The 12085-nt window shown below is 39.3% G+C and overlaps 1 protein-coding gene across 1 annotated transcript; it reads right to left on the bottom strand.

Moving 5' to 3' along the window:
• Positions 1–543: 543 nt before the first annotated feature.
• Positions 544–10093, bottom strand: LOC121525763 (alcohol dehydrogenase class-3 chain L). The gene is made up of 9 exons (XM_041811881.1): positions 10056–10093; positions 9355–9456; positions 6272–6413; positions 6101–6188; positions 5793–6012; positions 3370–3630; positions 3106–3241; positions 893–1031; positions 544–645 (listed from the first exon to the last, which is right to left on the bottom strand). Exons 1-9 carry the CDS (start codon positions 10071–10073, stop codon positions 621–623), a joined length of 1131 nt encoding a protein of 376 aa, XP_041667815.1. The 5' UTR covers positions 10074–10093; the 3' UTR covers positions 544–620.
• Positions 10094–12085: the final 1992 nt, after the last annotated feature.

The raw sequence follows: 12085 nt of genomic DNA, 5'->3' as shown, positions 1-12085 counted from the left end.
AGATCGAAAAGCCTGGCTGTAGAGGAAAAAAGTACCATGTTGCTTTTGAGTTTCTACAACAGATCCTTCACCAAGCAGTTGGTAAACACGTTCTTTTTAACATTCTGTTTGCCGACTAACAAGGAATGATATGAGTACGAGGTATCTTTTGATTATTTTTTTTGGTGCAAAATCCTCCAACCTTACTGAATAAAAATGCAAGCCAAGACAGATGATCAAATACTGGTGATGTGTTTTGCAAATTGGTGGTACGGTTAGTTTTACTCCACAAACTTCAAATAACCTAGTCAGATTTTAATGTTCTTGTTTCAGAAAAGAATCACCCAAAACTTTCAGTATCAACCTTTTGCTGATGCAGTTTGGTTGTTGGTTGCTGTTCTTATTATTCATGCAGCCTAGATCAAAGATGTTTCAAAATAATCTTGTTTTGGTTCCTCTGTTTTCTTTCTCAAGATGTTCTGTCTGTGTCGGGGTATTCCTTCAGGGGAAACACTGATCAAAGGCATCTGATTGTGCATTGTTAAAATAAAACAGACCTGAACAGTGACTTCAAAACTGTTTATTCAAGTGAGCAGGGTAAACATGGAGTGAGATCATGGTTTTCATGTGCTTCTCTGCACCTAGAGCTGAAGGACGACTCGGATGCTGAAAAAGGAATATAAAATTAAATTATAACATTACACATAAGTGACGGAACAAGTAGTCGGTGATAGAAATGTCTTTCATGGCATTAATTATTATATTATCTTGCCTCATACATCTCAAAACAGTTAAACTTGTCCTCAACAGAGGGCAGCACTGATGCAAGAAGACCCAGGACACACATAATCCAGGGGCTCTACACACTTAATCTTAACAAACAGTCAAGAAAGCAGCTTAAATCAGATCTTACCATTTCCCAGCATGCATCAGATCAAAACCCTCTGTGATTCTCTCAAAGGGCAGAGTGTGAGTCACAAACTCATCAACTTTGAGTTTGTTATTTAAGTACTCCTCCACCAGCCTGGGAACACTTTCTACACTCTTGTACCCTGAAAAAAAGGTCAGTTGGTTCATTTAATGAAGAAGCATAATGTGTTACCATGAGAGCAAAGCTGTTTATTGATTAACAGTAACAGAGAATGTTTAACTGTAGACTGACATTGATTAGAGGAATTTAACATTGTTAGGGGTTTTTTATTTTGCTTTTTGGGATGTGAGCGTATGGTAGGGGTCATCAGCTGCATTTGCACAAGGGCCAGATTTAGTCTCGACAGAAACTCTGGGGGCCGGACTTTCAAATACACAAAAGTTAAATAAGTATCTTGGTCTGATTGAAATATCATTGTAGTAGTATTAGGATTCCTCTTTCAAAACACAGGACACATTAAGGCATTATCAGTGAGATCCGTCCCTATTATCTGTAATGCAGCAGACCACAAGGAGACAGGCCTGACAACAGAGTTGGCTGGACCCCTGAAAATCCAAGAGAATGGGTCCTTTCCAGTTGTGATTTAGTACCAGTACTAACTCATTTTTGACACTTTTCTTGTTTTTTGTTTTGCCTCTCTTTAACCCCTTTTCATTACATTTTGTTCAACAATTTTTTGCAACTTTGAAACCTATTTTTGATACTTGTTACCTCTATAACCAAATTTTTGCCATTCTTTAACCCATTTAAATTACTTTTTGTGCATGTTTTATCCCTTGTGTGCCACTCTTTTATCCATTTTTGCCACTTTTCTTCTATTTTTGCCATTTATTAATCCTTTTCATCACTTTTTGCACTATTTTTTGTCATTTTATAACCAGTTTTTGATACTTTTCCCCCTTTTTTTCCTCTTTTACCACATTTTAAACCCCTTTCCACATTTTCTGCCAATTTTTGTGCCTTTGTGCCACTTCGCAACCCATTTTGCGACTTATCACCCATTTTTGCTACTCTCTAACCCCTTTTCACCTCTCTTTCTGCCACCCTTAACCCTTCATTAAATATCTACTGATTATAATGGTGAGTTTCTGTAAAAACAACAAATGTTAAGTCATTGTAAAACTATTTCAATATTAATTGTTTGTGGGATGGATATAACCAGTGCAGTCATTTAAAGCCAAAGGTTACTCTTAAACCACAACATCCTCTTTTCCTCCTTTTCTTAATTTAATATTCTTTCACGGGCCAGACATGAAGCTTTGAGGGCCTGATATGGCCCCCAGGCCGCCGGTTGACGATCAGTGGCTTATGGTATGTGAGAGCTTGTTTATGTTTTTTTTTTTAGTTTACTGTTGGATGAAGTTCTGTTATTTAAAGACTAACATAAAATCCAATAATTAAAAGGCCTTAGTTATGGAGAAGGGCAATTAACTGCAAATTAGATTAAATTGCAATTTGGCCTGCTGCAATTTTCAAATCGCAGACAGTGCAATACATTTTTTAACCTGAAATATGTCAAAATACTGTTTTGATGCAGTTTTTTGCTGCAGAAATGTCACACTCTACACATAGTGCATAAATACAAGTGATTTTTTTAAAAATAGTTTGGTTTATGTGTTGCCTGGGTTATTCTGGGCTTTTATGGTGGGTTTTCTTAGATATGTATGATGTAATCTTGCGTTCTGAGCTTAGAATATATCTTTATTAGAACATAAAATGCTAATTTATACGTTATGATATCTAATTTTGAGTATTTAGTCTGGATCAAAGTGGCAGATTGATTGTCATAGTCATCTTTTTAGCTCTTGATATCAAAGCTGCAATCATGGGCCGTCCTGCTGTCATTTATAGTATGCAAAAGAGAAGTTAATCTAAGCTCCAGACTTTTCCTAGGTGTCTGAATTCTGAGCAGGAAATTAACCGAACTTGACATCTAATATGAAGTGCTTTGCAGTTAAGTATCTCCCAATGCAACTGTATCATAAATTATTTTTCAATGAGATGTGAAAATATGTCAAGTGGCACCTGTAAGTGATTATACAAAGTTAAAATGAATATTAGTGTTGCAGATGCAAATTTACTGCCTCTGAGTGTTTAGTATACATTTTAGGCTTTTTCTTTGTGAATATTCTTAGTTGACTGCCATTTATTTTAACATTTAACAAATTAACATTTAAAGATATGTCACTTTTTACCTCCAAAAGCAGTGCCCTTCCAGGTGCGGCCAGTCACCAGCTGAAAGGGTCGGGTGGAGATCTCTTGTCCTGCCGCTGCCACCCCAATAATGACGCTGGTGCCCCAACCTTTATGGCAGGCTTCCAGGGCTGCCCTCTGCCATCAAGAAACACCATCAGTGAAAAATCACATCAACCATCAGCTACCAAAGCCTCCCCTTAATAAACTTGTAATTGTTCAGTTGTGTTAAGCTGTAGTCTTATTAAAGCCTGATGCAAACTCACCATGATTGCAACATTGCCCACACATTCAAAGGAGTAGTCCACGCCTCCATCAGTCATCTCCACCAGGACCTCTTGGATTGGCTTGCTGTGATCCTTTGGGTTCACCACGTCTGTGGCACCAAACTCTCGGGCAGTTTTAAACTTGTCAGGGTTGAGATCGATTCCAATAATCCTGGCCGCCCCGGCTGTTTTGCAGCCCATGATTGCAGCGAGACCCAGTGCCCCCAGGCCAAACACAGCACAGGTTGATCCTGCCTCCACCTGCAGAGTGAGGGAACGAGGAGGCAGGTACAGGTCAGCACATTATTGCCGCTATTAATCATACGGTGCACTGCTGAAAAGGGTGTTGATGTTGAATAAAAAGGATTATAACTTTAATGCCTCTGAATACACATCTTGCATGTGCTTGCTTCGACGGCCAGATTTTTTTTAACTGCCTTTTAGTTAACAATGTAGGCACAGGGTGGCTCACGGTGGAAAGTTACTGTAAATCTATGTTGAAATACTTTAAATCTATGCAAATAATAACTTCAGCTGTGTAAGGTTGAAGGCACAGCAATGTGTTGTGCTAAATCCTATCATGTGAATATGTCCAAGCTTACATTAAAAACCAGATGATAGTGACTGACTTACTGATACTGCCTCTTAGATATGAGCTGCCAGGTTGGCCGACAATATAATCCAAAGCAATATGAAATAGGCAGACAAACTGAGGGCCAATCCCATTTCTTCCCCTTAAACCTTAGCCCTTCCCCTCCCTTCCTCTTGCCCCTTGAAACAGAGTGGTAGGGGGTAGGGGTGAAAACCTTCCTTGAAGAAACGAGACGCCACTTGATTGCTGCTCATCATCACGAATTGTCGATAAACAGCTGCGTCATCAGAGGTGACGATAAAGCTTCGACCATCTCATTCATACTATGGATCTCTGTGTTGATCTTCTCTGTACATTTATACAGTTAATAACCCTGGTCTACACATTTACATACTGCAATACAACGAACACCCATTCCCAGTAGTCAAAGATTGAATATATGAGAGAACACAACTGTCATGTTTTCTATAATCATTATGCCAAAAATATTTTTATATTTACACGCTTCCTTCGTAGTCCATTGTGCCATTTCATAAGTGAACGCAGTCCATGGAGAGAAATTCATCATACCCCTTGGTTTCAAGTGTGGTCCTGGAAAATAGTCATTTCAAGGGCTATAAAGCCCTGGGCCCTTACCCCTAGCCCTCAATTCACCTGACGTGAACACGCAAAACCAAGGGGTAGGGCTAAGATAAGGGCTAAGGGGTAGAGATGGCATCGCCCTAAGGCTGTCAAATCCAGCAACACTGAAACACCTGATTTGGACTTGTAGATTCATAATCTGACACGCCAGATGTATTTGTTTCACGCATCTGTCTCGAAAACCTCCCATAGAAAGTGTTTGGGAAAAGGCAGAGCCTTTTAAAAAACACTCAGAGGGTGATTGGATGAGTGTTCTGTCTGTCACATCTTTACAGGCCAATCACAGCAACAAAACACATGATGTAGCCTCTACTGAGGAGTAAACTCCATAGAAAGCTGCATAACACAAACCATGGCGACTGTAGACATGTCAGTACATGACTCTTGTTGTTTTTGAAAGAAAAAAACTCACTGCTGTTCTTTCTTCCTCTTTTAACAAAGAAATGTCGTCAAGTTCTGATAAAACTAATGTTGTGGCAGCACCCACACTAATGTCTTTCGTCATACTTGCACCGGCCTCTTGTTGCTGCTTGCCTGGGTCATGACTCCGCCGCGCCCAAAAGTACTGCCCCCTCAACACTGTTTGGCCCTGTGACTTTCTAACCGGGCCCAAACTGTTCCGACGGGAGCTTTACAAGTTGGATTCACCAGTAAGAAACATAGAAACAGGCGAATCCATCTGCTTTGCAAAGTTAGTAGATTCATCTATGGCCCTCTATTTTCTTCATGTGCAGGCCCACAGAAGATGGAGGGGATCATGGACAGTGCCAATCATGATGAGGGGAAAGACAGTGAAGACACTAAGTTTCTTAATGGACTTGAGCATGTAGTGCTTTTCTAGTCATCTGACTACTCAAAGTGTTTTTTACACTGCAGGTCACACCGATTCACTCACTGTTGGTTGAGGTTGCTATGGAGCATTGGCCATCAGTATTTGCTAATCCCGTTCAAACTGATGCTTATTTATTTAAATGCCATTGGCCCATGGAGGAGCTGGGGATCAAACCCACAACCTTCCAGTTACAAGACGACCAACTCTACCTACAAAACCAGAGTCGCCCAGCAGCTAAGAATAAACTTTGGTTTGCTTTTCAATCCAAAGTTTCCGCTCCTTGAGACTGGCCCATACTGGGAATAAGCGACTGGCTTTGGTTGCTAATAGTGACATCAGGGGAAGAGGCGGTCTCACCTTGGCTGTGTTTAATGCAGCTCCATATCCAGTGGTGATGCCACAGCCCAGAAGACACACCTTGTCTAAAGGCGCTCTATTGTCCACTTTGGCCAAGGAGATCTCAGCCACCACGGTGTACTCAGAGAATGTGCTGCAGCCCATGAAGTGGAAGAGGCTCTTGCCTTTGCAGGAGAAACGACTTGTCCCATCTGGCATCAAACCTCTGCCCTGAGTGAGCCTGACGAACAAGACACCGTGTTAAAAACTGTACAGGGCAGCACTTTGTGGCCTGCATAGTTTTTAGAGTGCTGCCTTTGGCCAATTACCTGATCTTTTGACAGAGGTTGGTTTTGGGGTTTTTACAGAACTTACACTCCCCACACTGTGGTACATACAAGGGTATAACAGTGTCTCCTACAACACAAAAAAGTATGCCATGTTTGATATCATTTCCTCACAGCAGTATATTCTGCCAAATAAAGAGAAGGGAAGTAAACCTGGTTGAAACTTGGTGACTCCTTCTCCAACACTCTCCACTATGCCGGCTCCCTCATGGCCCAGTACGACAGGAAACACCCCCTCAGGATCAGAGCCGCTTAGTGTGTAGGAGTCTGTGTGACAGATCCCTGTCGCCACAATCTGACATAAGAGAATATGACAAATAAAAGAATATATTTTTGCTGTAGAACTATGTAGAAGTTAATAAAAGCATGATTCAAATCACATAAATTATTACATAGGGCCTAAATACAACCACAATTCCAAAAAGAAGTTGGAGCTTTGTTTGAAGATGTAAATTACAACAGAATGTAATAATCTATAAACCTTCTAAACTTATATTTTATTCACAATACAGGATAAACAGCATATCAGATGATAAAACTAAGAGATTTTACCATTTCATGTAAAATAGCTCATTTTAAATCTGGCAGCAATAGCCCACATCCCCGTATGCAAATGCACAGGGCCCCACAGGCCACTAGGGGGCTCCAAAGCTGAATGTTCAGCCTCATCTGAGGGGAGTTAAAATGACCTTATGTGCTTAAAAACAAATGCAGGATATAAGAATAAAATAAGCCACAGTGATAAGCTGTGGCTAGTGTTTTTGAGGAACAGTTAAGTCAAAATTGTTGAACTCCACCATCATAGAGGGAGTGTAGTCTGCTGACAGGTAGGATGGGAATGATTGACAGGTACCCATCATTCCCAGTAGTGAGGATATGGGTGACAGGTGGTGTTAACAAAGTTAGGCGGCATCAAAAAGAAGTAATCCTATTAGAATAGAAAAACTTAAGAAGAAATATTAATGATGATTGATTAATTAAATTTTGAGTTTTTAACTTATCATGTTGACCTTTTAATCAGAAAATCATTTAGGTTGACAGTCTATGGTTAAATATTGACCGTGTTAGGCCCTCAGGTTAGACACAAATTCAGAATCTGCTCCCTGCTGTGATTCAGTTTGACACCTGTGGGTTAAACAGTGGCCAAATGGGCAAAAAGTGGCAAAGATTGGTCTAAAAGCTGCAAAAATGGGTTAAGAGTGGCTAAAAATGTAGCAGAAATGCCTGAATGAAGTAGTAAAAAGAGGTTATTAAGTGTCAAAAATGAGTTCATTCTGGTGCTAAATCACAACTAGGGCCCATTCTCTGAGATTCTCCGGGGCCCAGCTGATTCTGTGGTCAGGCCTGTCTCCTTGTGGCCTGCTGCATTATAGATAATAAGGATAGATCTCACTGGCAATGCCTAAGAATTGCCTGCATTTTGAAGATAATAATACAATAATATATTAATCAGACCAAAATATTCATTTAATTTTTGTTTGTCAAGTCTTAATCAGGCCCTTATGCAAATGTACTTGATGACCCTTGGCATATGGCTTTTTCTTTGCATAAAACAGCTTTAACTTGCATTTATGGATGTATGGTGACCTGTGTTGACAGAAAATTAAATTTTTGCATGTTTTAAGCCTGTTTTTAATGCAGTGTTACATAAGGGACCAAGGATCCCCAGCATCCTGACCTTCAGCCTTGTTCTTTGCACCAGGGGTGTAGCTAGGGATTCAGGACCCCTAGAAAGAATATAACACAGGGCTCCCCTTAGCCGGCTAGCGAAGCAACAAATGTTGCATCATTTTTACAAATATATATGCATTTGGGTGTATTTTTAGCCATAATTTCCCAATTTATGAGCATTTTTTTTTTTACTGTGGCTAAATTAAATTTACTTACATTAGTTTGTAGTGCTGGACCACACTATTTGGACATTTTTAAGAGAGAGCCCCCCCCCGATTGTATTTTACTCTATTTGATACAAATTTCAGTCTGTTGACCTATTCATTTAGTCAGTTTTGATACAATAATGACACTAATTACTAAGAAAAATTAAATTAAAAAACACTTTTTATCATAGGAAGATGGAAGCCCATTTCTGCTACTTACAAAAGAAAATGTGGAATCAAGCAAATAAAAAAGAAGAAATCCAAATTCATAATTATAAGATTAAATGTAAAATTATAAGATAAAAATCACAATTAAAAGATACAAAGTCAAAATTATAAGACAAAAAGTCATTTAGTGAATTATAACTTTTTAATGTCATATTTTTGACTTTTTAATTCATGATCTTGACTTTGTATCTCATTATTATTACTTTTTCCCTCTAATTCTGACTTTTTAACTCATAATTATGACTTTTTATCTCATAATCATGACATTTTTACAGACCTTTATCTATATTTTACACAGCACCCAGACTTTTTTGGATTTGGGGTTCCAAATTCCACACTTTATTCTGAGTAAATTAAGTAGATATTATCTTATGAGGGGATTTATTTCAACTAAAACTACTTTGGGTGTTTTCTATGAAGTGTGGTGAAAAATTAAAAGTATGAAAATGAATTCACATTTGCTATATATGTTGAGGACTGGAGTCAAAGACCAAAAGTAAAAAATATATATATATTTTTTTCTTTCATGTTTAATATTTCTAAATATATCCAATGTCCTTAAAGGGCTTTAAGAGGCAGAGTGTGATTTTTTTTTTTTTTTTTTTTTACAATTTTTTGTTATTACACAAAACTTAATAGTATGTCAGAATCAGTGTTGCTGCTAATCATTGACATATCTAAGACTGATAATCCCTGCACACACACAAAAAAATCTGCTTTGCATTTTTCAAATAGAAAATAATTCATTTCTTATGTCAGAAAATGTGGTATTATGTAAATAAACTGGCACTTATAGGGTTAAAATTATGAAAAATAATTCACATCTGCTATAAATGATGAGGACTGGAGTTGAGGCCCAAAAATTAAAAAAAGGTTTTTCATTCAGAGAGTGGGATTTTTGTAAAAGACGGCCTGAGGGTTAATTTAACCATAGTTAAATGACTGCTCATAAATGTGGAAATTGTGATTAAAAAAACATTAAAATGCATAGATACTTGTAAAAATTATGCAACATTTGTTGCTTGGCTAGCTTGTTAAGGGGGGCTCTGTGTAATATTCTTTCTGGGGGCCCTAAATCCCTAGCTACGCCCCTGGATGTACAAGAGCAACAAATCAGCCATGATCTCTTACCTTGAGACGAACTTCTCCACCTTTAGGGGGCGCTACTTCCACTTCCTCCATCACAAGAGGTTCCCCAGCCTTCCATGCTACTGCTGCTTTGCACCGGATAACCTTCAACGAGACAGCCAAGAACTTGAGCGGGCCTGGTATCTCTCATGATAACAACTCTCTGGACGTTTAACCCATTCAGTGCTTTAGTGGAAGCAGCCGTGATTCTTCAGTCACGAGAAAATTCTGTTTAACTCACCATCAAGGTCACCATCGGGGTTCCCACTTCATTGCCCAATAGGTCCATTACAACACACCCATAAAACCGTCTCCAAATCAAACTTTGACCCTTTTACAGACATGTTGCAACATCATGAAGCCTCAGCTAGAACAAATAGTTAAATCCCTCACAGACCCACAAAGCTCTCCTAGGATTTTTAAACCTTTTATTGTGAAATAAGAAGCAACAGAGAGAATGTTTCTTTTTCTTTCTCAAATTTAAAAATCAGTTGTATTCCAGTAGCTGCAAGATTTAAACCCTCCTTCCTTCTTTACTATAAACTTAACATCAGCTCCATAAACACTGAACAGAGGAGACGGCCTGGTAATATGAGCAAAGCTTTTGTTTGTGTGTGTGTGGGTGTGTGTGTGGGTGTATTAAACAGACCGAATCAGTTTAAATATTCACAGGAGCATTAAACTTATACATAAGACATACTCACTCTCCCTGCAGTTTCCATGTTGCCTCCCTGCTGGACCCTCTCTCTCTTGGTTAGGTAATAGAGCAGGATGCTTATAGAAGTTTAGACCAATCACAATTGATGGCCCTGCCCCTGCTGGCAGTGAGCCTATCCAAACATTGGATTTTTCCACTTTGTACAAGCCTTGCTGCTTCTAAGTATGATGTAACACACAAATGGTATGGTGTAGGACGTCCTATGAGACATTTGAATAGTTTCTATTCAGTACATCTAAGGGTGTTGTCAATTTATATCAAGGGTGAGGAAATGTTGTTTGTCTTCCATAATAATTTAAAGTCCTATAGTAATATCATTTTGAGTACAGTAAGATTTCCGTGTAGGTGTAGGGCTTATCCAGTTTATTTATTTATCTATTTATTATTAATGCATTATTACCTCATAGTTATGAAAAAAACTAGCCTAACTACTCTCACAAATATAAAATAAAGTAGGACAATATCTGAGCATGCCCACTTTTCCCACAGAGTTCATTGTTGTTTAAGGGCGTGACTCCTACTGTTAATTTTATTTTAGAAAAATAAAATGAAAAAAAAAAAAAAACAACTGAATAAGACTTTTGGTTTGGAGGCTGTAGCTGCTGATGTTTTAGTAACTGAGTTATCTGTATATCTTAAGTTAAGTAAGTCATACTTTATTCATCTCTGAGGGGAAATTTACAGTTTACACTCTATTGTTGAACATGCTACACACACATATGCTGAATGCTAATTACAATACAGTACAATACAACACAATAACTTTATTTATCCCTGAAGGGAAATTCATTTGTCTGGAATCTCATCTGTTTATGGTAGAATTATATAGTCTTGTTGCTGACGGTATGAAAGTTCTTCTAAATCTTTCTGTCCTGCAGCGAAGAGAGAGGAGCCGTCCACCACTGTTGTTTCTTTGGTCATTTAGGGAGATATGAAGTGGATGATCCATGTTCCCCAGAATGGCCTCCACCTTCTTCATTGTGCATCTCTCCACCTCATCCTCCAATGAGTCCAGCTTGATTCCGACCACAGAGCCAGCTTTTTTCACCAGTTTGTTCAGACGCCTTGCATCCTTGTGTTTTACACTGCCTCCTCAGCAGACTGCAGCATAAAACAGAACACTTGCCACCACAGACTGATAAAACATCTGCAGCATCTTACTGCAGATGTCTATTGATCGGAGTCTTCTCAGGCCAAAGAGGCGGCTCTGCCCCTTTTTGTAGATGAAGTCTACGTTTTTAGACCAGTCCAACTTATTATCCAGATGTACACCTAAATATTTATGCGATTTTACCACCTCAATGTCCACGCCACAGGTGTTCACTGGCTGAAGAGGGCGTTTGGATCTGCGGAAATCTATGATCATTTCCTTTGTCTTTGAGTTGTTGAGTAGGAGGCAGTTTTTGTGACTCCAGTCACTGAAGGCACTTATCAGATCCCTGTATTCGGCTTCTTGTCCATTTCTGATACATGCCACTATAGCAGTGTCATCCGAGTATTTCTGGAGGACTCAGTGCTGTATTTGATGTCTGATGTATACAGTGTGAACAGGAATGGAGCCAGGACTGTTCCTTGTGAAGCCCCTGTACTGCTCATTAATGTCCCAGAAACACAGTCCCCCAGCCTGACAAACTGGGGAACTGTGTTTATTTTTAATTACCCTGAGATAATAAGTTAAATGTTAATTCCATGCATGTGAAATGCAGTCACATATTAATGTGATCTTGGGAAAGACACCATCCATCCATCCATCCATCCATCCATCTTCTTCTGCGGTGGCAGTAGGTCAACCCAGACATCTCTCTCCCCTGCAACACTTTCCACCTCCTCCTGAGGGATTCCAAGACGCTCCCGGGCCAGATGGGATATTTAGTCCCTCCAGTGACTTCTGGCTCTGCCTCGGGGTCTCCTCCCAGTGGGAAGCCTGGAAGACCTCCACAGAAAGGTGCCCAGGAGGCATCCTAAGAGATGCCCGAACCAACTGGCTCCTTTTGACACGAAGGAGCAGCAGCTCTA

Source organism: Cheilinus undulatus, linkage group 18 (assembly GCF_018320785.1).
Source record: "Cheilinus undulatus linkage group 18, ASM1832078v1, whole genome shotgun sequence".
Classification (NCBI taxonomy): domain Eukaryota; kingdom Metazoa; phylum Chordata; class Actinopteri; order Labriformes; family Labridae; genus Cheilinus; species Cheilinus undulatus.
This window is presented reverse-complemented; position numbering and strand designations above follow the sequence as displayed.

Coding starts and splice junctions, on each gene's coding strand:
- LOC121525763 (XM_041811881.1), bottom strand. Junction 3,242..3,369: donor TGGGCAATGTTGCAATCATG/GTGAGTTTGCAT, acceptor TCTTGATGGCAG/AGGGCAGCCCTGGAAGCCTG. Junction 646..892: donor CTGATGCATGCTGGGAAATG/GTAAGATCTGAT, acceptor TTCCTTTTTCAG/CATCCGAGTCGTCCTTCAGC.